At 33.9% G+C, this 20,616-nt stretch overlaps 4 protein-coding genes and 1 long non-coding RNA gene across 5 annotated transcripts; 2 read left to right on the top strand and 3 right to left on the bottom strand.

Annotated features, from left to right (window-relative positions):
- Window positions 1–7: 7 nt before the first annotated feature.
- LOC106312682 lies at window positions 8–2,197 on the bottom strand. The gene is made up of 11 exons (XM_013750292.1): window positions 2,050–2,197; window positions 1,777–1,860; window positions 1,630–1,704; window positions 1,496–1,538; window positions 1,370–1,427; window positions 1,112–1,279; window positions 967–1,029; window positions 793–887; window positions 620–701; window positions 423–533; window positions 8–347 (listed from the first exon to the last, which is right to left on the bottom strand). The coding sequence occupies exons 1-11, from the start codon at window positions 2,156–2,158 to the stop codon at window positions 207–209; spliced, it is 1,029 nt and encodes a 342-aa protein (XP_013605746.1). The 5' UTR covers window positions 2,159–2,197; the 3' UTR covers window positions 8–206.
- Window positions 2,198–3,361: 1,164 nt separating this feature from the next.
- LOC106307492 (nicotinate phosphoribosyltransferase 2) lies at window positions 3,362–6,683 on the top strand. Its single transcript, XM_013744469.1, has 15 exons — window positions 3,362–3,601; window positions 3,686–3,830; window positions 3,912–4,031; window positions 4,129–4,263; window positions 4,344–4,405; window positions 4,512–4,587; window positions 4,831–4,932; window positions 5,023–5,139; window positions 5,213–5,271; window positions 5,343–5,517; window positions 5,600–5,734; window positions 5,811–5,909; window positions 5,999–6,107; window positions 6,189–6,301; window positions 6,393–6,683. Exons 1-15 carry the CDS (start codon window positions 3,456–3,458, stop codon window positions 6,468–6,470), a joined length of 1,671 nt encoding a protein of 556 aa, XP_013599923.1. The 5' UTR covers window positions 3,362–3,455; the 3' UTR covers window positions 6,471–6,683.
- Window positions 6,684–10,430: 3,747 nt separating this feature from the next.
- Window positions 10,431–11,372, bottom strand: LOC106311300. The gene is made up of 3 exons (XR_001263977.1): window positions 11,069–11,372; window positions 10,723–10,900; window positions 10,431–10,641 (listed from the first exon to the last, which is right to left on the bottom strand). It is a non-coding gene; the product is annotated as an uncharacterized LOC106311300 (long non-coding RNA).
- A 785-nt stretch (window positions 11,373–12,157) lies between these two features.
- On the bottom strand, window positions 12,158–13,603 carry LOC106309787 (cyclin-dependent kinase inhibitor 1). Its single transcript, XM_013746922.1, has 4 exons — window positions 13,338–13,603; window positions 13,101–13,141; window positions 12,741–12,989; window positions 12,158–12,474 (listed from the first exon to the last, which is right to left on the bottom strand). The coding sequence occupies exons 1-4, from the start codon at window positions 13,488–13,490 to the stop codon at window positions 12,405–12,407; spliced, it is 513 nt and encodes a 170-aa protein (XP_013602376.1). The 5' UTR covers window positions 13,491–13,603; the 3' UTR covers window positions 12,158–12,404.
- Window positions 13,604–16,951: 3,348 nt separating this feature from the next.
- Window positions 16,952–17,203, top strand: LOC106311492. Its single transcript, XM_013748674.1, has one exon. It carries the CDS (start codon window positions 16,952–16,954, stop codon window positions 17,201–17,203), a length of 252 nt encoding a protein of 83 aa, XP_013604128.1.
- Window positions 17,204–20,616: the final 3,413 nt, after the last annotated feature.

Raw genomic sequence — 20,616 nt, 5'->3', positions numbered from 1 at the left:
TACCCAATGAGATGATCATTCTGTTTCATTTCACTTCTAGTCTCAAAAAAGATACAATCAGTAATCTTTTTGACCCAATGAATCTAGGGTTTATGTAAATTTCAAATGTGGACACAGTATGCAAATACCATTCGCCTTCCACTTCATGTCAAGTCTCGGAAAACCACATCAGTACCACTGATCAAGTGATCTTGAAAAGAGACATCTCAGTCTCTGTACAGAACAAAGTTGGCCATGTCGTTTAGTCCAGCATCTTTGTAGCACTGAGCAACCCGTTCACGTGACTCGTCCCAGGTCCCTTCAAGTGACGCTAGATCCAATAACAACCCAGCCTCGTCATAAGATGCCTGACAATTACAAGTTCTGTTTCAATCCTTTGTATCCAGATGCGTTTCTGAAATGAGACAAGGTAAAGAACGAACCTGGGCCCTTGGCTTTCCCCTAGATATATCCCGTTGTCGTCCTTCTCCTGTAACTTTTTCTTTGTACTGCACAATTTGCTCTTCTCCCCACTCTGCTATTCGAGCAATTTCCTATGCATCCATTTCATATATTCAACGCTTTCTTCTCTTCTCTTTTCAATTACCGAAATGATTCAACGACATTCAAGGAACTGTACCTCGTATCTGCATCCTAAGGTCCACCACGAAGATTTCAGAGCACCCCTAGCCGCATCTTTCGCTTCTAAGCTACGCCCAAGTCTACAAAACCATAGAGGTCTTAGCGTTTTCTAAAGAAGACGTAAGCATTAACATGAAAGAAAGAGGGCTGGTGAGGGAGGATTATACGAACTTTAGCAAAACCTTTGCGTTAAAAGCAAAAGGCCGAGCAAATCCGGGAAAGTTTCCTCTCTTCGTATAAAACTCGGCAGCCACCAAAGCTGAAACCTTGTATTAGTAGCACATGAAGTTAATTAAGAAAAAAAAAGGTCAACCACAACAGAATAGACGTTATGACTAGCCTTACATGGTCTCCATTCTCAATATGTCGAATAACTTTGCGTTCTAGAGAATCCGGAAACAGTCCGACCTGAACAACAAAGCTAATAATCATCCCAACAACATCCACGTGCCGAGAAAGAGACTGATATCAAAACGTTCAACATATGTACCTTTCTTAAAAGATAGAGATCTAAATCCATCAGCTCTGATCTGGCAAAGTCACCTTTACTGTAAAGTTTCTTCCCAGCTTCACCTGCAGCATCGAAGATCACTTGGCTGGATTCCTCGGGTTTAGAGATATCTTCTTCCACCAATATTCTGTGAATGAACTGATCAACCTGAAATGTTGGCCAATGAAGTTGATATGAGAATGAACAAACAGCCATGCTAAAACAGAAAATGAACCCTAGCTCAAGGCATCTCATTACATTGTTGGCTAAAAACCAAACCCCATGTTTCTGAACTTCCACCACAGGCATCTCCATACTGCAAACACAGGAAACAAATGATAAGATGTCACGAAACAGGAAGAGAAGCAGAAAGGAGCCTCTGACCTAGGACGAGCTGTTGGCCAACGTAGTAAAGCGATTGAAGAACCTGAAAAATGAAAGATTTAAGTCACACAAACTTATACAAGTCTTGTGGTCGAAACGAATGTGGTTTAAAACTTATGTATAATCAATCATACCTGGGCTCATTCTCACCAATGGAATAGCAAGAGGCAACAAGCCTTGCTTGGCACCAGGAGAAACTATGGATTTGCCTGATACATAAAAAACAAATACAAGTCAATGCAAAATCTACGAAACCAAGTCAATGTAAAGATTTGATCTACCTCTAGCTGTGAAAATGCTAAGCAGCTGAGTCAAATGCTGAGGAGGCTGAGCTTTGGCTACCTCCTTGATGAAACATTCATGTTCTGCAAAAAACGAATAATCAGTATCACCACCAGTTAACTTCAATTCATAGGTAGTTTAAGTTCAGCTTGAGCTCAACGATAAGAATCAAATCTTACATTCGCCGAACGATCTCAAGCAACAGTTCTAGACGTTGAAACGAAATAGCGGAAATGCGAATCATAAGAAGGGGAAGAAATACTATCAATCACCGGATAATGGAGACGAGGAAGAAGAAGAAAATGATCTGGCGGCAAAGCTCCTGCCTACGCTAAGTAACAGTCGTCGATTCCGTCCGTTAGCCACCGCGCCGCAATGCATCTTTCGAGTTTTTCCGATCGTCGTGTTGTTTCTCTTCCGATGTGATGATGGGTACAGAGAAGACGCATAGTTAAAGGAAAAAACCCCAAATAAAACCCATGTTCTAGGGTTTAAAGGCCCAATAAATTTCCAGGCCCAACAATGTTGAAAGAGGTTATGTTTAGTGATTGTTGTTTAGAGTTTAATATTTAGGATGTAGAATGAGTTTATAAAATTTTATAAATTATTCTTAAGCACTTATAAATAATTTAAAAGATCATTCTTAAGCACTTATAAATAATTAAAAAAAAAAACAATTTAATTTTTTTTATAAATTTAAAGCATTTATAAAAATATATATTTTTAAACGTAAATTGAAAATAATATCAAACTAGTGTTAAAATTGAAATTGTCCCAAAAATTGGTTTAGAAAGTGATAAATTTTGGTTAAAAGATAATTTAGCGTTTGGTATTACAAACTTGTATAAAAAAACAGTTATTCCACCCACCTGGTCAAACAAGTTAAAATCAAAATTTCCACAGATTTTTCGTTTTGTTAATTATCAAAAAGAAAATTAACAAAATCAATAGCACTCTAATTAAAGGGTAAGACTAGGTCAAAGCTGAAACATTTGTAAATAATTTATTTTAAAACATTTGTAAATAATTTAGAAAAGTTAATTTAACTTTTTATAACAAATTTAAAATTTTGATTTTGTTTTTGATTTTTTAAAATGAATTTGGAAATGATATCAAACGTGTCATAAAATTAAAATTACTCAACCGATCGCTTATGGTCTGATGGTAAAAAATTCACGGTTGTAAATTCTGTCATTTATATTCGAGTACCGGCTACCAAAATGCGGCAACCTAAATGCCTCCAGCATGTTTTATGGCTCAGTTTCGGTGGACACTCGTTGGCATATACCAAGATCATCCAGAAATAATTAAAATTACTCCAAAAATTATTTTAGAAAGTGATAAAACTTTTGGTTAAATGATAATTTAGAGTTTGGTATTACAAACTTGTATAAAAAACAATTATTCCACCCACCTGGTCAAACAAGTTAAAATCAAATTTTCCACAGATTCTTTTTGTTTTGTTATAATTATCAAAAAGAAAAATTAACAAAATCAATAGCACTCCAATTAAAGGGTAAGACTAGGTCAAAGGGTTTTGTTTATGTGGTTGTCGTAGTCTCTTTAAATTCTCCATTTTTAATTTTCTTCTCCTCTGACCACCAAACTAGTCTCACTGTAACCAAACAAACACGAAGCCATTTATTTTTGTTACCACAACAAATTGGAGACACAAACAATGGAGCCGAAAGAGAATGGGAAGGAACCGGGTCGGGTCATAGAAGGACCCACAAACCCGATGGTCACACCTCTCCTCAACGATCTGTACCAATTCACCATGGCTTACGCTTATTGGAAAGCTGGCAAACAAAACGAACGATCCGTGTATCTAAACAAACCCTCCTCCTCCTCCTCCTCCTCTCTCTTCGTATGTGATTAAAGTTCTGATCTTTATGTGTCCTTTTACAGCTTCGATCTGTACTTTCGTAAGAACCCGTTTGGCGGCGAGTACACTGTCTTCGCTGGGTTAGAAGAGTGTGTCAAGTTCCTCGCCAATTTCAAATTGACCCATCAAGAGATCGATTACGTTCGTGACTCCTTGCCTGGATCTGAGGTATCCTGATTTCTGAATTTGATTTCTTCTTGTTATTATTTACTTCTGATTTGATTCCATGTGTGTTTTGATTGAAATTAGGAAGCTTTCTGTGATTATCTGAGAGGGCTTGATTGCTCCGACGTTGAAGTCTATGCGATTCCTGAAGGGACTGTTGTTTTCCCTAAGGTGCCTCTCATGAGAGTTGAAGGACCTGTTGGTGTGAGTCTCTCTGATGTTCCTCGTTTTTTTTCTTTTTTTTCTTTTTTTAAATAAGATTATAAACGATGGTTTGGTTGTTGTAAAATCACATTCATAGGTTGTTCAATTGTTGGAAACTCCGTTCCTCAATCTTGTCAATTTTGCATCTTTGGTAGCTACCAACGCAGCAAGACACCGGTTTGTTGCCGGCAAGTCTAAGAGTCTGCTTGAGTTTGGTGCTCGGAGAGCTCAGGTTTCTATACTCTTGTTTCCTAATAGATTATTGTAAATCTTTTTCCACGTGAATTGATGTTGTTAGTTTTGGTATCTTAGGGACCTGATGGCGCAATAAGCGCATCCAAGTATTGCTATCTTGGAGGTTTTGATGCAACAAGGTAAGCTATTGGTGTTTTTGATCTTTCTCGTTTATTCTTAAAACTGTTACAAAGGGAAAGTAGAAATGATATGCCTTGTCTTATTGTGTGTATATGCCAATGGCAGCAATGTAGCAGCTGGAAAACTTTTTGGGATACCTCTCCGTGGCACACATTCCCATGCTTTTGTTAGCTCATTCATGGTCAGTCCACTTCAGCAAAAAAATTAAATAAATATATTTTATACAAATTTAGCAATTAGAGAAATAACATAAAGTTTCTTGAAAAAAATGGTTCTGTTTAATCTGTAAAATACAAGGAAAGGTTTGAATCAATGCCTTTGTGTTAGAACTTTATTAGCGATGGCTCTGATATACTTTTTCTATCTTATGCTCTGTCAATATCACTAGTAGTTTAAATATAGTTACTCGAACTTTGGTTTACAGAGCACTGATGAGATTGTTGACAAAGTGCTTCAGAGTGCTGATGGGGAAACCACATGTGATGACTTTATTAGTCTAGTTCAGACATGGCTAACAAAGATTCAGGTTTGTCACAGGATCATTGTTCTACTCCTGCTACATATTTATGAATTTTTTAATCTCATTTTTTTGGTTACTTGTGGATGATGATGATAGTATTCACCTTCTCTAAGTGGCTTTTTCTCTGAGACAAATCAAAGCGAGCTAGCAGCTTTCATCTCATATGCACTGGCATTCCCCAAAGCCTTTCTTGCGCTTGTAGATACATACGATGTGAGTAATAATAGCTGTTGGTGCTAACGTTACAAAAGCTACAAAGTAGTAACTGTTGTCAACGTTCTTACAGGTGATGAAGAGTGGGATCCCTAACTTCTGTGCAGTTGCTTTAGCTCTGAACGACTTAGGGTGTGTAAGAATCTCTTTATCTTTCTTCTTATTCAGGTGCATACGAGAATCTGATACTAGATGATGTGCAGATACAAAGCATTAGGTATTAGACTGGACTCAGGTGACTTAGCATATCTATCAACAGAGGCCAGAAATTTCTTCTGCGCAGTAGAGAGAGAACTTAAAGTGCCTGGTTTTGGGAAGATGATCGTCACCGCTAGTAATGATCTGAATGAAGAGACTATCGATGCTTTAAACAAACAGGTGAATTCCCTAACCTTTGCCTCAAGTGCCACCTAAGATATGATATGTATTAAAGCATATGCATTCATTTTTATTTTGGTAGGGACATGAGGTGGACGCTTTTGGTATTGGGACTTACTTAGTCACGTGCTATGCGCAAGCTGCCTTAGGCTGCGTTTTCAAACTTGTGGAGATAAACAATCAGCCTCGGATCAAACTTTCTGAAGATGTTACAAAGGTTATAACACTCTCTTGTGCTTCTATCATTCAATGTAACATATCACTTAATATGATTATCAATCTCATCTGCTTAGGTATCAATACCGTGTAAAAAGCGAAGTTACAGATTGTATGGAAAAGAAGGTTATCCACTAGTGGATATAATGACAGGAGAGAATGAGCCACCTCCAAAGGTAAAAAAAAAAAGAAGATAATTAACATTTTTACCTTATTTCATTTTACATGATTATTCTCTTTTTTTTTTTTGTAATGGATTATAAAGGTTGGTGAGCGTTTACTGTGTCGTCATCCTTTTAATGAATCCAAAAGAGCATACGTAGTGCCGCAACGTGTTGAAGAGCTCCTCAAATGTTACTGGCGTGGAAGTGCTGGTAAAAATGTTTTACTTTACTGTAATATAATAATATAACCGATTCAGCTTCTAATATCTCTCTTTTGTCTGTGTTATTAAGGTGAAGCAAGAGAAGAATTACCACCATTGAAAGAGATACGAGACCGTTGCATCAAACAGCTTGAAAACATGCGACCTGATCATATGAGAAGATTAAACCCTACTCCTTACAAGGTTTAATATTCTCTCCTACAAAAATGTTTGAAAGCTCATGTTCTGGTTTTTAAGAAAAAAATCTTTGTATATGTTTTTTCCGTGATTGCAGGTTAGTGTCAGCGCGAAGCTGTACGATTTCATTCACTTCCTATGGCTCAACGAGGCACCTGTTGGTGAATTACAGTGACAGACCAAGAAGAAGAGAATTGCAGTTACGACAAAAAAAGAAGAAGATAATCTTGTTTTGGTTGGAGTAATGTATATATCATATACCACATCATTAGAACGTGCAATAAGAGTTTTTTTCACTTAGTTTTTGTTTGTTTGTTTTGATTGATTTCATGTATTTTTGTCGTAATAAGTTCACCTTCTTGACGAGGAAAGAAACTTTTTGCGCTCATTTGACCTTTGTTTTGGATTTGATTCATATTAATAGTTGAAATGAATTTCAACATATTTCAGTGGTTGCTGATAAAAATAAATTGAAACATACCAAAGATGGTCTTGAACATAATTGAATGAAACATTGGACCAGGGCTTCAATTTTTTTAAAAAAAAATTTACATTGAAAAAGACTCTCAAAATTTGTAAAAAAAAAATATTTTTGTTAACACTTTACTAAAATGTTTATGGTCTCCAACATTTCGGTGACACTCTTGCCAAAGATAAATTGGTATAATAATACTAAAAAGTAAAAAGAGATCTCTGAAGATTTCCAATATCTAACTCTTTATCCGTTGGTTAACAAACTCGTGATAATTATTTCTGGCTTGTTTGTTTTTTGTTTTATTGATTTTATTAAACAATCTTTTTAATTGTTTGAGCTAGTAGCTTGCCTGATGATTCTATGTGTGGTCGTCAGGTCATCACTCATTATGGATTGATCCTATATTACTACCGCATACTTCACTAGACACTTGTAGTTAGATAATCGGGCCCAACTTATCATAAATCAGATTGACATCGATGAAATTGCATTTGGTGTGACTAACCTTAGCTTGCACCTTACAAATATGGTTTTTGTTTGATGGGATCTTTTAACTTCCATTTTGTTTTCTCTTTTTCTTCTTTCTTTTCTTCTCCGTTTATTTTGGAAAACACTGCTTTGGAAGAATCTCTTCGTTTAAGGGCATACAAGTCACAAAGCGTAAAAATGAACAACACCAAAAATACCTTTTATTATGCAATCGAATCATAGTTAAGTAAACTACTATATTGTAGTTAATATTTTTCTGTAACAACTCGCATCCAAATTATATATACCGAACCTTACAAATCAAATAAAGAATATATAAATCGAAATTACAAACTTTAATTGAAGATTCAAGTCAGAAAATTTTATATGTATGTCTTGATGAAGTTATTTGTTGTTAATACAGAAGGTATGCAAAGCAAACAAATCATGTGGATGCAAGATGCTGAGTTAGAATAAGATAAACTTAAGAAGCAAATATATGTCTTACTGAAAAAATAACATAAAATTGGAAAACAAACTTATGCTTAAAAAAAATGAATAAGTGCAATTTCAAAAAAAAAACATATACTTATTAATATGAAAGTTATCCATATTCATGGATTTCTTAAAGATCTTTGGATTAAGGTTCTGGGAACATGAAAACATTATAAAATGGTCAAGAAATTGATGAAGAAACGATAAGACACCGAAAGGTGATTTTTTTTTTTGTCATCAACTTATACAGGTTCATACTGACTCTGTGAACCAAATCGGGAGATCTTGATCCATGTGAATGACAAAAGACGGTTTGCTTTCTGACACTGCGTGCTAAGTTATCCGCCTTCGTATTTTGCGTCTTTGGTACATAGATAATCTCTGATCGAAGGAAACTTTCTTTCAGGACTTTTAAATCTTCCAAATAACTTGCAAAAACTGGTCATTCTTCTGGTTCTAAAACCATCTTCACCAACTGAGAACAATCCGTTGCAAACGTAACCTAAAATTGATGTAAGTTTCTCATAAATCTCATTGCCCAGAGTAGCGCTTCCACCTCCGCATGTAGAGGAGAGAGACTAGTCCAAACATTCCTCGTCCCCATCAGCCCATCAAAACTTTCTAAAGTACTGAACCAATCATGTCCGAAAGGTGATTTTATGGAAGAAAAATGAGAATCTCTTGGTAAGTGCTCTTGGGATCATCTTGAGTAGTTAGGGTTGACGTATCAGACCACAAAGAAACATAAATTTATATAACTTAAAAATCGTTCGGTAGCAATTGATAGGGCGTTAGCGTAAACATGATTGAACAAATATTGCAAAAATAATTGTTTAATATAATTTCTAATATAGCAAAAAGTGTTTGCTTTCTAATATGATAATATATGTTTGCTTATATTCATTATCCCTTGATATATCTTCTGCGCTATTTTATTTTGTTGCATTTTACACTTACATTAATTACTAAGAAAACTGGAATGGCCAAAGCTAGCCAACATGAACGAACTCATATTTCGTTTTGTACAAATAGTCGTGGAATGGAGTGGAGTGGATTAGAGGGCAGGGCAACTGGACTGCCTATCAGTGAACCCCACCAACCTGTGGCTACACTACATATTTATGCGATCTGGACAGAACGCAACTCTCGTCTTCACCGTTCAGTCTTCCGCTCAACTGACTCCATTACAAAAAACATCATCACTCAAGTCACAAACAGGATCTCCTCCTTCAGACCATCTAATCCAGCAATAAGCTCCAAGTTGATGCAAATTTGGTTTTCAACTGAATGATCGGGACTCTCACGATCGCTCTGCCCTTTGCGAACTCCGTAACTTTCACTCTCCGTAACCTCCTACCTAATGGACATCAACTGGTTTAATGGGCTTAATTACTCTTTTGATTTCTGATTTCTGGTTTAACAAAAACTGGGCTTACTTACTTAAACTAGCTTTGGGCTTGTAAACATTTTAATTCTCATGCATTTTAATATATGAAAGCCAAGTTACAAAAAAAAAAACCTATGAACATTTTCTATCATCTATTTTTCGTTTATAGATTATATTATACGTATCTTATGTGTGCGTCTCTGAACCGTTGTAGCTCTTCCCCTGACTAGTTATGGGTAGCTCCATCCTGGAAAGGGTTTTTATTGGGTTAAAAAATGCGGGGCTTATTTTTTTTTAAGAAGAAAACTACAACGTCGAGTTTAGAAAAAACAAACAAATGGTCCATGAGAAAAAAATTAGACAAATGTACCCAAATGGTCCATGAGAAAAGCTTTGTTTTTAAGTCCCCGGAAACTAGTCCAAAATCATTTTTTGCATCATTTGTAATAATGTGATTTAAACAACAGTATATGTATTTTGGAAAAACATTAAAATTACTCGACCCACTATATCCTAATAATTCTTCTGGTTTCAAAATAAATGTTGATATATACTGATTTTTTTGTTACATAAAATATCTTCTTAAGGATTTAATATAAAATTTTATATGGACATATCTAAGTTTCTGTAACTTTAGAGTCATAAAAAGTGAAATTTAACAAAAGTTCAAAGAGTCGCATGTATTTGTTATGAGTATAAACAATTTTTTTGATTTTTATAATTTGCATGAAACCTGGTAAAGGAACACTTATATCGACTATCGAGACGGGTGAGGATGACGTATGCGTAGTGGATTTGTTATATACTTTACAATGTTTTTTCTTTCAACGAAAGTGCCTTGTGACGGAATGCTGATGGTTTTCTATTAATCTATAGATATCAGAGTAATCGTCTAAGACAATCAGGAGTCTATCGTCATACTATTTGATATTCTGATTGGTAGAACAGTTGGTATGGTTGGTACGGGTTGGTGCATAAAAGGGTGATTGAAATGTTGACTAGTGGACTAAAATTATGTTAAATATCACAATTTCAATAAAACAAAAAAAGTCAGAAAACTAAGAGCATCATTATCCCACAAACCCATTTAGATCTCTTAATAAATATTTTAGTAATTAAATGTAATTAAGAACTCTAGTTAAGAGACACCTTAATTTTTCACTACAATGCTAGTTTCTTATTTAGGAGTTCTTAAAAACAAAAATTTTAACATTATAAAAATTTTAACATTGCACATCAAATCAGAACTCTAGTTAAGAAACAAAAATTTCTCGTTTTAGAGATAATAATATCTATCACATATTCCCAAATTCTAACAGGTGTATATTCTGATCAGACCAATGGATACTATTAAACTCAGTATATCAATTTTGCAAGAAAAGAAACTAGTAAGTGGAAACTGAAATTCACCTTCCAATGATAGACCGAGTATATCTCTGACCTGTAAGCATGTACTCAACTGACCAGCCTTGCCTTCCCAGACTCGTATTCTTGGATCACTTGTGGCTTCTCATTGATCAGCTACACAACCAACACATCTTCATATTAGCATCATTACAAGAGAAAAAAAAAAGAGACAGAGTGAAGAGAGAAGTAGTGTACTTGAGCAAGTTGGGAATGGGTGAGCTTCTTCTCCCCTCGGGCTTGCATGATTGATTTCTTCAACTCGGTAGGCACACGTTCATTTGATTTAAAATAAAGCTGAGTGATTTCCAACCATCCCTTGCTGCATAATGAAGAGCAGTGCGACCACCATTGTTTTTGACATTCACATCAGCAACTGAACACACAAAAAAAAAAACAAATTCATCATCAAACGTCTCCGAGCATCTTCCCTTCATCAGGATTTACAAAGACGGTCGCGTCGAGCGTCTCAGCGGCACCGAAATCATTCCAACATCACTAGACAAAACAAACGACATCGTTACAAAAGACGTACTATACTCACCGGAGCATAACCTCTCCGTCCGTCTCTTCCTCCCTCACAAAACCACCGCCGGTAAGAATCTACCTCTTCTCATCTACATCCACGGCGGAGCTTGGATCATCGAGTCACCTTTCTCTCCCATTTACCACAACTACGTCACAGAGATTGTCAAATCTGCTAACTGCCTTGCCGTATCGATCCAGTACCGCCGCGCGCCGGAGCATCCGGTTCCGTCATCGTATGAGGATTCATGGTCAGCTATTGAGTGGAATTTCTCACATCCTCAAATCTCCAAACAGAGAGAAACAGAGAGCAACATCATCAACATCTGACAAAAAAAATCGAATTAAGTTAGGCATTATTACGAAGAAAGATTGGCATCAACATCCCCAAATCCTTGGGCTGCAAATTGGAAAGAAGCTCTAAAGAATTTGGAAAATTGGAGAGAAATCAATTAAACTCGAAAAGATGAGAAAATGATAACCTGGGAGGATTTGCAGAGGAAAGGAGACGAAGAGATTACACCGGAAAAGTCCTACTCCTACTATGGCTTCTTCTTTTTTCTTCCTTCTTCACGATAGAGAGAGTCAGAAGAGACGTCTCTTCTTTTGCTTGATTAAGAGACGTAGTTTCGGATAATAGCTTTTTTTTTTAAAAAAAAAATTTTAAAAACACTAAGAGACGGGCTTAAAAGACCCCGTTAATGATGCTCTAAGGAAGGTGAATATGGTAAACTTTAGGGTTTAGAGTAAGGCGTAAACTTGCTGGTTTTGATTATTTTTTTTTATCAAAAATTAAGTTGTTGCTAAACAAAGATAGAATCATATTTTGTTTTCATTAAAAATTTAGAACCTGATTAGTTATTAACTTATTAGTACTTAACTAGTTGAGCTTTGATGTATATATCCATTGATAAGAATATTTAGAATTTCAGAAAAGCGTTTGTGATGTTTAAAACGCACTGAAAGACCAAAACGCTTAGGGAATTTTCGGAAAAATCATTATAATGAGAGGACAAAAAATGAGTGGGAATATAGAAATATGGGAAATAGAAATATATAGTCCACAAAACAAAACAAAACTGTACAACAAGAGAGAAGAAGAAGAGAGTTAAGCAAAAAGACACAGCTTTTCTGGGTTTATCTTTTTTCACTTTTGCAGAAAACAATATCTGTTCTGAAACCCCAAAAAGCCTTTATTTCTGTGCAGATTCGTACTTTCAAACATTCTGCTACAAATCTTTCCTCACAAAAGCTTCTATTCTAGAAATAAATAAATTGGAATTATTCTCTGAAAATTAGATACTAAAAGTTAAATAAACGTATGCTTCATTCATCACCATCATCATTTTTCTTCATTACTCTGATAATTTAACCCACTCGTAGCATCCTTCTAATGGCTTCTCCTTTTCGAAATCAAAGTTATACCTATAATGAACAAACAAAAATACAAACTCTCTTAAGTTGTTTTTCAAAAAAAAAAAAAAAAAAAGCTCTCTTAAGTTGTAGTTAAAGAAAAAAAACTCTCTTAAGTTGTTCTGCTACTTGTAGTCTCTGTATAGTTTGTCAAAAACTCAAAATGGTATAAAACTCAACTTTGTTTTTTGAAAAAACATTCTCTTAAATTGTAAATTGGCAAGTTATAAATAAAATTGACATAAAAATAAAATAAAGTTGAAAAATTGTAAACTTACTTCTTCTTGAATTTATCATGGAGCTGTTTCTCAGCTTCCACGAAAAACTCTTCAATCTCCACTGCCGTTGGTGGTTGCTCCGCCGTTGGTTTCCCCTTATCCTCCGTCGTTGACAAAGATGCTCTCCGGCTGCAACAACAATCCGATGATTCTTTCCCGGCGGAATCAAAACTAGCTACGATTTGCTGTGAATTCTCCATAGATTTGCTCGACTTTTTCTCTCTAAGGTTTTCAAATAGCTTCCCCTTACTACTCCCGAAAAAAAATAATTAGAAGAGAGAGTAAATTAATATAATGAAACAAGAACCGGGAAAATTCATAAACCTTCAAATTTCAAATGATTTTAAAACATTTACTCACCGTCGACACGACGACGTTTCAGTCTCACCGTCTCTTTCCTCCTGTAACAACAACAATGAGAAAAATTCAAATTTTCGAAAAGAAAAAAACAAGCCGAAGATCTAGCTAGAGAGCAGTAAATGAAAATCCTCATAAATTTTCCAAAAAAACATTAAATTAAATTAAAAAAAATTAATGATTATATTTTCTACAGTTACAAGATTCTAGAATCCGTATTTAATACTAGTATTGAACCACCTCCAGATCTATAACTCCATTGTTGTTACTCGCGCAACAAGACGACGACGTTCTAGCTTTTTCCGATCTGTAAACGATTCTCCGGCTGCGAAGCTGCATATACGTAGACGAAGCTCCCACCGTCCCTTTAGCTTTTCTGCATTTTCTCACCATTGCGTGTCCGTGACGTTAAAGTCTCCGAGAGAGAGAGAGAGATGATTAGAGCTGAAGAGGACGAGGAAGACGATAGACAGAAGAAGCAAGAAGAAGATGGAGTTTTGCTTTAACGGTCGGGATTGAGTTTTGAGTTCGTGTCGTGATAGAGAGATGGCGTTGTTTCTGTGGTCCCGTTACAGTGACGGGGAATCTTTGACGGGTAACTGAAGGCGCCGTTATTTGGATCGCATGCTGCTGAGTAGATTGAGTGACACGTGTCGGTTTTCGGCGGTGACTTAACGGGACGGGAACAAGGTAGCGTAATAATTGTGGTGTAACTACTTTTAAAAACCCTCCCATCTGTCGCTAAATCACATATTTGCCATTACATGTACCAATAAAATGAAAATATAAAATTTGATGGAGAGAATTGTAATTAGTTTAAAAAAATTGGGGTCTTTTGTTCTTAAAAATGTTTACTAAATTTGGGGTTATTTTACACATTTATATGCATGTTTGATAAAACTTTAAAATTGAGCTGACGACACTAATTAAATACTTATTCCATCATCATAAGATTTTCTAGATTTATATTTTTGTTCCACAATGATAGATTTTTTCGATTTTTAAAATATAAAACTTGAAGTAGGGAAATGAAACTACTTTTTTAAAAAATTGGGATCTTTCTGTTCTTAATAATGTTTACTAAATTTGGGGTCATTTTACACATGTACATGCATGTTTGATAAAACTTTAAAAGTGAGCTGGTGACACTAATTAAATATTTACTCAGTCTTCGAAAGAAAGATTTTTAGATTTATTTTTTGTTCCACAATGATATATTTTCTAAATTTTTAAAATATATAACTTGATGGAGATAATTGAAATTAGTTTTTTAAAAAACTATGGTCTTTCTGTTCTTAATAATGTTTACTAAATTTGGGGTCATTTTACACATTTACATGCATGTTTGATAAAAATTTAAAAGTGAGCTGACAACACGAATTAAATACTCACTCCGTCCTCGCAATTTATTTTTTCTAGATTTAATTTATGTTCCACAATGACATATTTTCTAGATTTTAAAGATAATTCTAGTAATTAATGTTGATAAATTGTATAATATTAATTGAAATTTTTGAATTTGTTAAATACTATTGGTTGATGGTTATTGAAAAATATATTTTAAAGTAAGCAACAAATTTAATTCTAAACATTCGTTATATTCTTAATATGTTTGAATACTCTAGAAAAACAAAATTCCGGGAACGGAAGGAGTATGTTTTTTTTTCTTTTCTTTTTAGTATATCAAACTCATAGAAAAGTATTATAATTTTATTCTGAATATTTTTTTTTTGCTTTCTAGTATTATGATTTTATTCAGGTTTCTTCTTCTTCTTTGATTTCTCTTTTAATAATTTCTTCTCCCTAATAGTTTTTTTTTCTTTCAAGTATTATAATTTTATTCTGATTGTTTTTTTTCAAAGTTTCTGGGGATTTTTGTTTTTTCCTCTGGTTTTTATAATCAAAGATATATTTGTTTTGCTTCGATCTTCGTTGTAATAGTTATCACAGATTGTTCGACAGGTTTTGGAGCAAACCTTTTTGAAGGGACCTCTTCCGGAACATATCTAACCAAAGAAAAAATCTGTCTTTATTTAGAGAATTTTTAACGTATAGGCAATGAGTGATTGCAATCCGTTGTGATGCGGGAAAATATTTTGATTCTTAAAGACGCAGAACAAGATCATTTTGGTATCAATGTATTGGCAAAATTCAACCTAATTTTGGTATGGATTTCATCAATGATTTCTCGTGAAGTCACATCTGACTGATCATATTTTTAATGGTTTAGATGTGTTTTTCAAAAGCTTGTTTAGGCTTTTTTGAAACAACATATCCTATCAATTTTTTTTGTTATTGTCTTTAACAGACTATATTGAGTAAAAGAAGTTTTAGACAAAAATAAACTCTCAAAGAAAACGTTAATGTTTATGTTTAGTTCGTATTGTTTCATTGTTTTTTTTGTCAACTTAAGCCTTTATTGCTATCTTAATCTCCAAGAATGGAGTAAAAGTTCAATACAAATGAAAATGAAACGATAGCCAAGATGGCCAAAAGAACGATAGCTACAACAGCAATATCGAAACTGAAAGTACGGTAGATAGGAATACTATTCACACAAGTCCAACACTGAACATAAAGCAGTCCTCTATACTCGACGTTGATATTGGAGCTGAGGATAAGAATGCCATGGATACTAACAAGCACACACGATGCTTCTAAGCCTGATAGTAACCAACGATGGCACAAAGTCAAATGGATAGTACGGGAGGCCTACCCGACAAGACCTTGAGAACACAGCCATCCTCAATCAAGGAGGAGGTAGAAGAGGATAACTGGATTGGACCGTTATGTAGGGAGACTTCAAAAGGGACGAAGCATAGCTTACTCATTTCACCAAGAAATGCACATGGAAGTCTCTGAAAAAGGATGAAAGTCTCCACAACCATCGCCAACTAGAAAAGGGAAACTTGAGAACTATTAATGCAAAACAATTTGCAGTTGTAATTATCAGAGGTTTAGGGTCCCGTCGAGACAGCTTAATCAATCTATTACCAGCCAGAGAAACATAATAAACTTGCGCGAGTTATCCGAAAACATCTTTGTTGTTGACTGGTTGGTCCGTCAGGAAAACTGATGCACATCAGTTCATAAAAGCCTTGTATTCCCATGTTTCTATTGAGGTGATGCGGTTCCTTATTTCCACTAGTTTGACAATGATTGATGGTGTCGAAAGGACTTCATAATGTCTTCTTTTGTTTATCCCTTTAAGAGATGTTAGAGAGTTTATAAGAGATGTTAGGACTAACTGAGAGTTTTTGCTGCACTTGCTTCAGCCGATTTTCTTCACTCGAGCTTCTTCAGCTTGGAGTTTTGATAGGCCTTCAAAATAATTTTCAAAATACTTTCTCAAAAGCAAAGCTTGATATTCAAAATACTTTACTGATCATCGGAACAACAACACCAAATTCTTGGTTTATATTGTGACTCAATTCTTGATATGTCATTTGTATTATGAACGATTAGTTACAAAACATATTATGTAGTCAAAATCTATACCTTTATGGATATATTAAAATAAACTTCAACAAATAGGATCTATTCGGAATATCCATGGATAGAGAAGGACGACTAAGCTTATATCATGAAAGGGCAGCTATGAATTAAGGAAAATAAATACTATTCTTAATCATTTAGTACTTACTAATAGTTGTAAAGCACACGGACTCTTTAACTAAAATATTTAAAATAACATCTCAAGTGTTGCGCCCATGTGATGTACTATATTTCATCTCTATAAATAGACCAAATGTTCCAAGAGGTTGCATACATCGACACATAATACATACTCGCCTCGACTATATATTATAAACTACATATTTATTTTTCTAATTCTCGTTTCGGGTTTTTAATCAATGGCGAGAATTAATGTTTACCTTTTTGCATTTATGTTGCTTTTGACTATTAAACAAGAGCTCGGTTCCGTTGAAGGCCGAACACTCACCACGTCCACCATCGGGACGGCTGAGGAAATCAGCGCTGATGGCTCTGTGCCGCTATTACCACCGGCTGAGCCACTTCAGCCGCCACCGAGCCACGGTGTTGATACCTTTAGGCCCACGGTACCTGGACATAGCCCTGGTATTGGACATTCCGTACACAACTAACGGAGATGGACAATGGCATGGTTTATGTGATTATAAATCAATGTTATCTTAATATATGGTACCTTATTGAACATAAGCTTGTGCTTATGTTGTTGTTGGTGTTGGCTTTTTTTTTCTGAATGTGAATTATTATTTAATATATGTACTGTTTCGTCATATTCAGTTTCTTGCAAGTGTGATTGTAATAATGTTTAGTTAAACCGTGTTTTTCAATTTATCAGCTTTTTTTTTTTTGAAAAAAATTATCAGGTTTTTCTCATACTTTTTCTACTTTAAAACCATATCTATCAATTGAGACATCTCTTCACTGAACTGAACCATACGAAACTAAACATAACTTTAACCGGTGCATGGATCAGATAACCTTAGTATTGGTCCTTCCAGTAGACCATGTTAACCAAATAAGGAAAACGAGAGAGAGAAGAAAAAACTCTATCCGCAAACCGATTTACAGAAAAAAAATGATTTCCTGTTTATCTTCGAAATTGGTAAGTATACAAAAAAAAAAAATCTAAGATAGCTCGCTATAATTTCATTCTTAAAATAATTCCCGCATTATAGAAAAACGTCTCTTTGTTTCTGAATTTAACCTAGACATTACTTGTATCTTGCATGTTTTTTTGTGGGGTGTCAAACGCTAATTTCAATGAAATTCACCAAAGTTACTTTGCTACGAATATTTTTCATGGTCAACTTTAAACGACTTTGGAGAAGATTTATACGGAAGTAAATATTTAAGAAATATTATATATATATATATATATATATATATATATATATAGTATATAGCAAAAGGTGGGTTTCTAGTCTAGGTAATTCAAAGAAAAAGATACATATATAAGATAGAAAACTGTAACTTATAGGAAACATAATAAATGGTAAATCATGACCTTTTAACGATACTCATTCGTTTCAGAAATACGTATGTTTTAGGTTTTTCACACTTATTAAAAAAACATATCAAATTTTAGTTACCAATGCATTATTTTCAGTTATCAACTATTCCCCACAACTTTTAAGTTTTAACCAATAAAATCTTCATAAACACCATTATGTTTTTTGAAGTTTACAATTTGCAATTAATTTATGCATTGAAAATATAAAACATATACTCCATCTGTTCCCGAAAGTAATATTTTCTAGAGTATACACGCTTATTAACAATTTAATAAATGTTTATAATTTAATTTATTTTTTACTTTATTATACACTTTCCAATAACTTTCCACTAATGAAATTTAATCAACTCAAATATTCTCAATTAATTTTCCTCAAAAGTATAAAAAAATACCTTAACAATATAGAAAATCTATATTTGTGAAACAAGAAAAAAATCTAAAAAATCTTACTTTCGGGAACGGAGGGAGCATCTTTTTGAAACCATTTTTTTTCTTTCTAAAATATGAATCTTTTTGACACGAAATGAGTATTAGATAATAATAGCTATGTACAAAGATATACTTTGATAGAAAACATACGTATATGAGCTTTAAAAAAACAACGGACTTTTTAAATAAAGTTTTAGAAGATTGTAAGTTAGAAAAAAAATTATACCGATTTACAATATGAAGTTACGAGTTGATGCCCGGTTGCAAAAGTTTTTTTTTTAATTAGTTTTGGCCGTAACCTAAAAGATTGTATAACGTTTAAGAACTAACTGTAGTTTAAAAAGAGTCGCAAGCACGAACTTGCCCATTTTAAGAAGGACTGAACTTAGGTTCACTCTCTAGGGTGAACCTTTAAATTCACCTCACTATTTATGACCAATTAAAGTGACACATAAATTATTAATTAAAAAACATTAAATTAAACAAAAAATAACTACAAAAAATAAAAACACTAATTTTAACGACGCTAACGCTTTCAGCCAAACCATAAACCCTAAATCTTAAATTCTAAACCCTATACCCTAAACCCTAATCCTAGACCCTAAACCCAAATTATATACCATAAACCCAAAAACTAGACTATAAACCTAAACTCTATACCCTAAACCCAAACCGTAAATCTTAAACTCTAATCTTAGACCCTAACCCCTAATTCTAGACCCTAAGCCCAAATTATATACCTTAAACCCAAAAAATAGACTATAAACCTAAACCTTATACCTTAAACCCAATTTTTAGATTCTAAACCCAAACTGTAAACCTTAACCCAAACCCTATAGCATCTAAGTTTGGGGTTTGAGTTTAGGGTTTACCATTTGGGTTTTAGGTCTAGGATTTGGGTTTAGGGTATAGGTTTTGGGTTTAGGATTTACGGTTTGGGTTTAGGGTCTAGGACTTGGGTTTAGGGTATAGATTTTAGGTTTATAGTCTAGTTTTTGGGTTCAGGGTATATATTTGGGTTTAGGATCTAGGATTATGGTTTAGGGTATAGGGTTTGGGTTTGGATTTGAGTTTAGAATTTAGGGTATAGCGTTTAGAATTTAAGATTTAGGGTTTAGGGTTTAGGGTTTAGCTGGAAGCGTTAGCGTCGTTAAAATTAGCGTTTTTATTTTTTGTAGCTATTTTTTATTTAATTTAATATTTTTTTAATTAATAATCTATGTGTCACTTTGATTAGTCATAAAGGGTGAAGTTAATTTAAAGATTCACCCTAGGAAGCCAGTACTTTTAAGAACCATAAATGTACATAATAAGGAAGCCACATAAACTGTGGTTTCTGTTAATTTGTCCACAACTTTTCTTTTCAGTCTGTTGAAAAATTCGTAGCCAATAATATATAACATACAGTTTACATGTTAAAATAAAATCTGGACTAAGTTAAAATTGCTTAAAAATATATTTTAATTATAACAAGCGGAAGAATGTGTTAAAGAAAACTGTACTGAAGAATTTGTCAACAGAAATGGTGAAACGTATATATGATGATGAGAATTTGGTTTTCTTATAATTTTTTTGAAGTTTTGACATGAATTATGGAGTGGATGAAGTTCCTACAGTTTTCAGAAGCGGTGTTGCAATAGAGTATTCTGGTAAAGATAATTTTTACACTACGGAATAGATAGTTTTCACTTTCCATTTGGATGAATTTCAATGATGTAATTTTTTCCCCCTAATTTTATAATCCGGCATATTCCAAAAACCAAAAGTAATACGGACGAGTTTACGGTGTTAAAATCTTGGAGAAATTTTATGTTTAACATTTTCATGGTACCACTTTTCATCTTAACCACCAATAAATTGACATTTTCAAAAATATATTATTCATTAAGTGACAAAAGACTCTTATACCTTTGCTATCTATATATATAATAAGTGGCAAAAGACTCTTATACCCTTGCTATCTATATATATAATAAATCATTATTTAAATAAATAAAAAAAAAAGAAAAAAATATTTTTTTTTTATATTTTCGAATTATACTTTTTCAAATTCGAACTTTTTAAAATTATTTTTTTCAAATTTTT

The sequence above is a fragment of the Brassica oleracea genome, chromosome C8 (genome assembly GCF_000695525.1).
Source record: "Brassica oleracea var. oleracea cultivar TO1000 chromosome C8, BOL, whole genome shotgun sequence".
NCBI lineage: Eukaryota > Viridiplantae > Streptophyta > Magnoliopsida > Brassicales > Brassicaceae > Brassica > Brassica oleracea.
The sequence above is the reverse complement of the archived record's forward strand: the minus strand, read 5'-3'. Positions and strand labels throughout refer to the sequence as shown.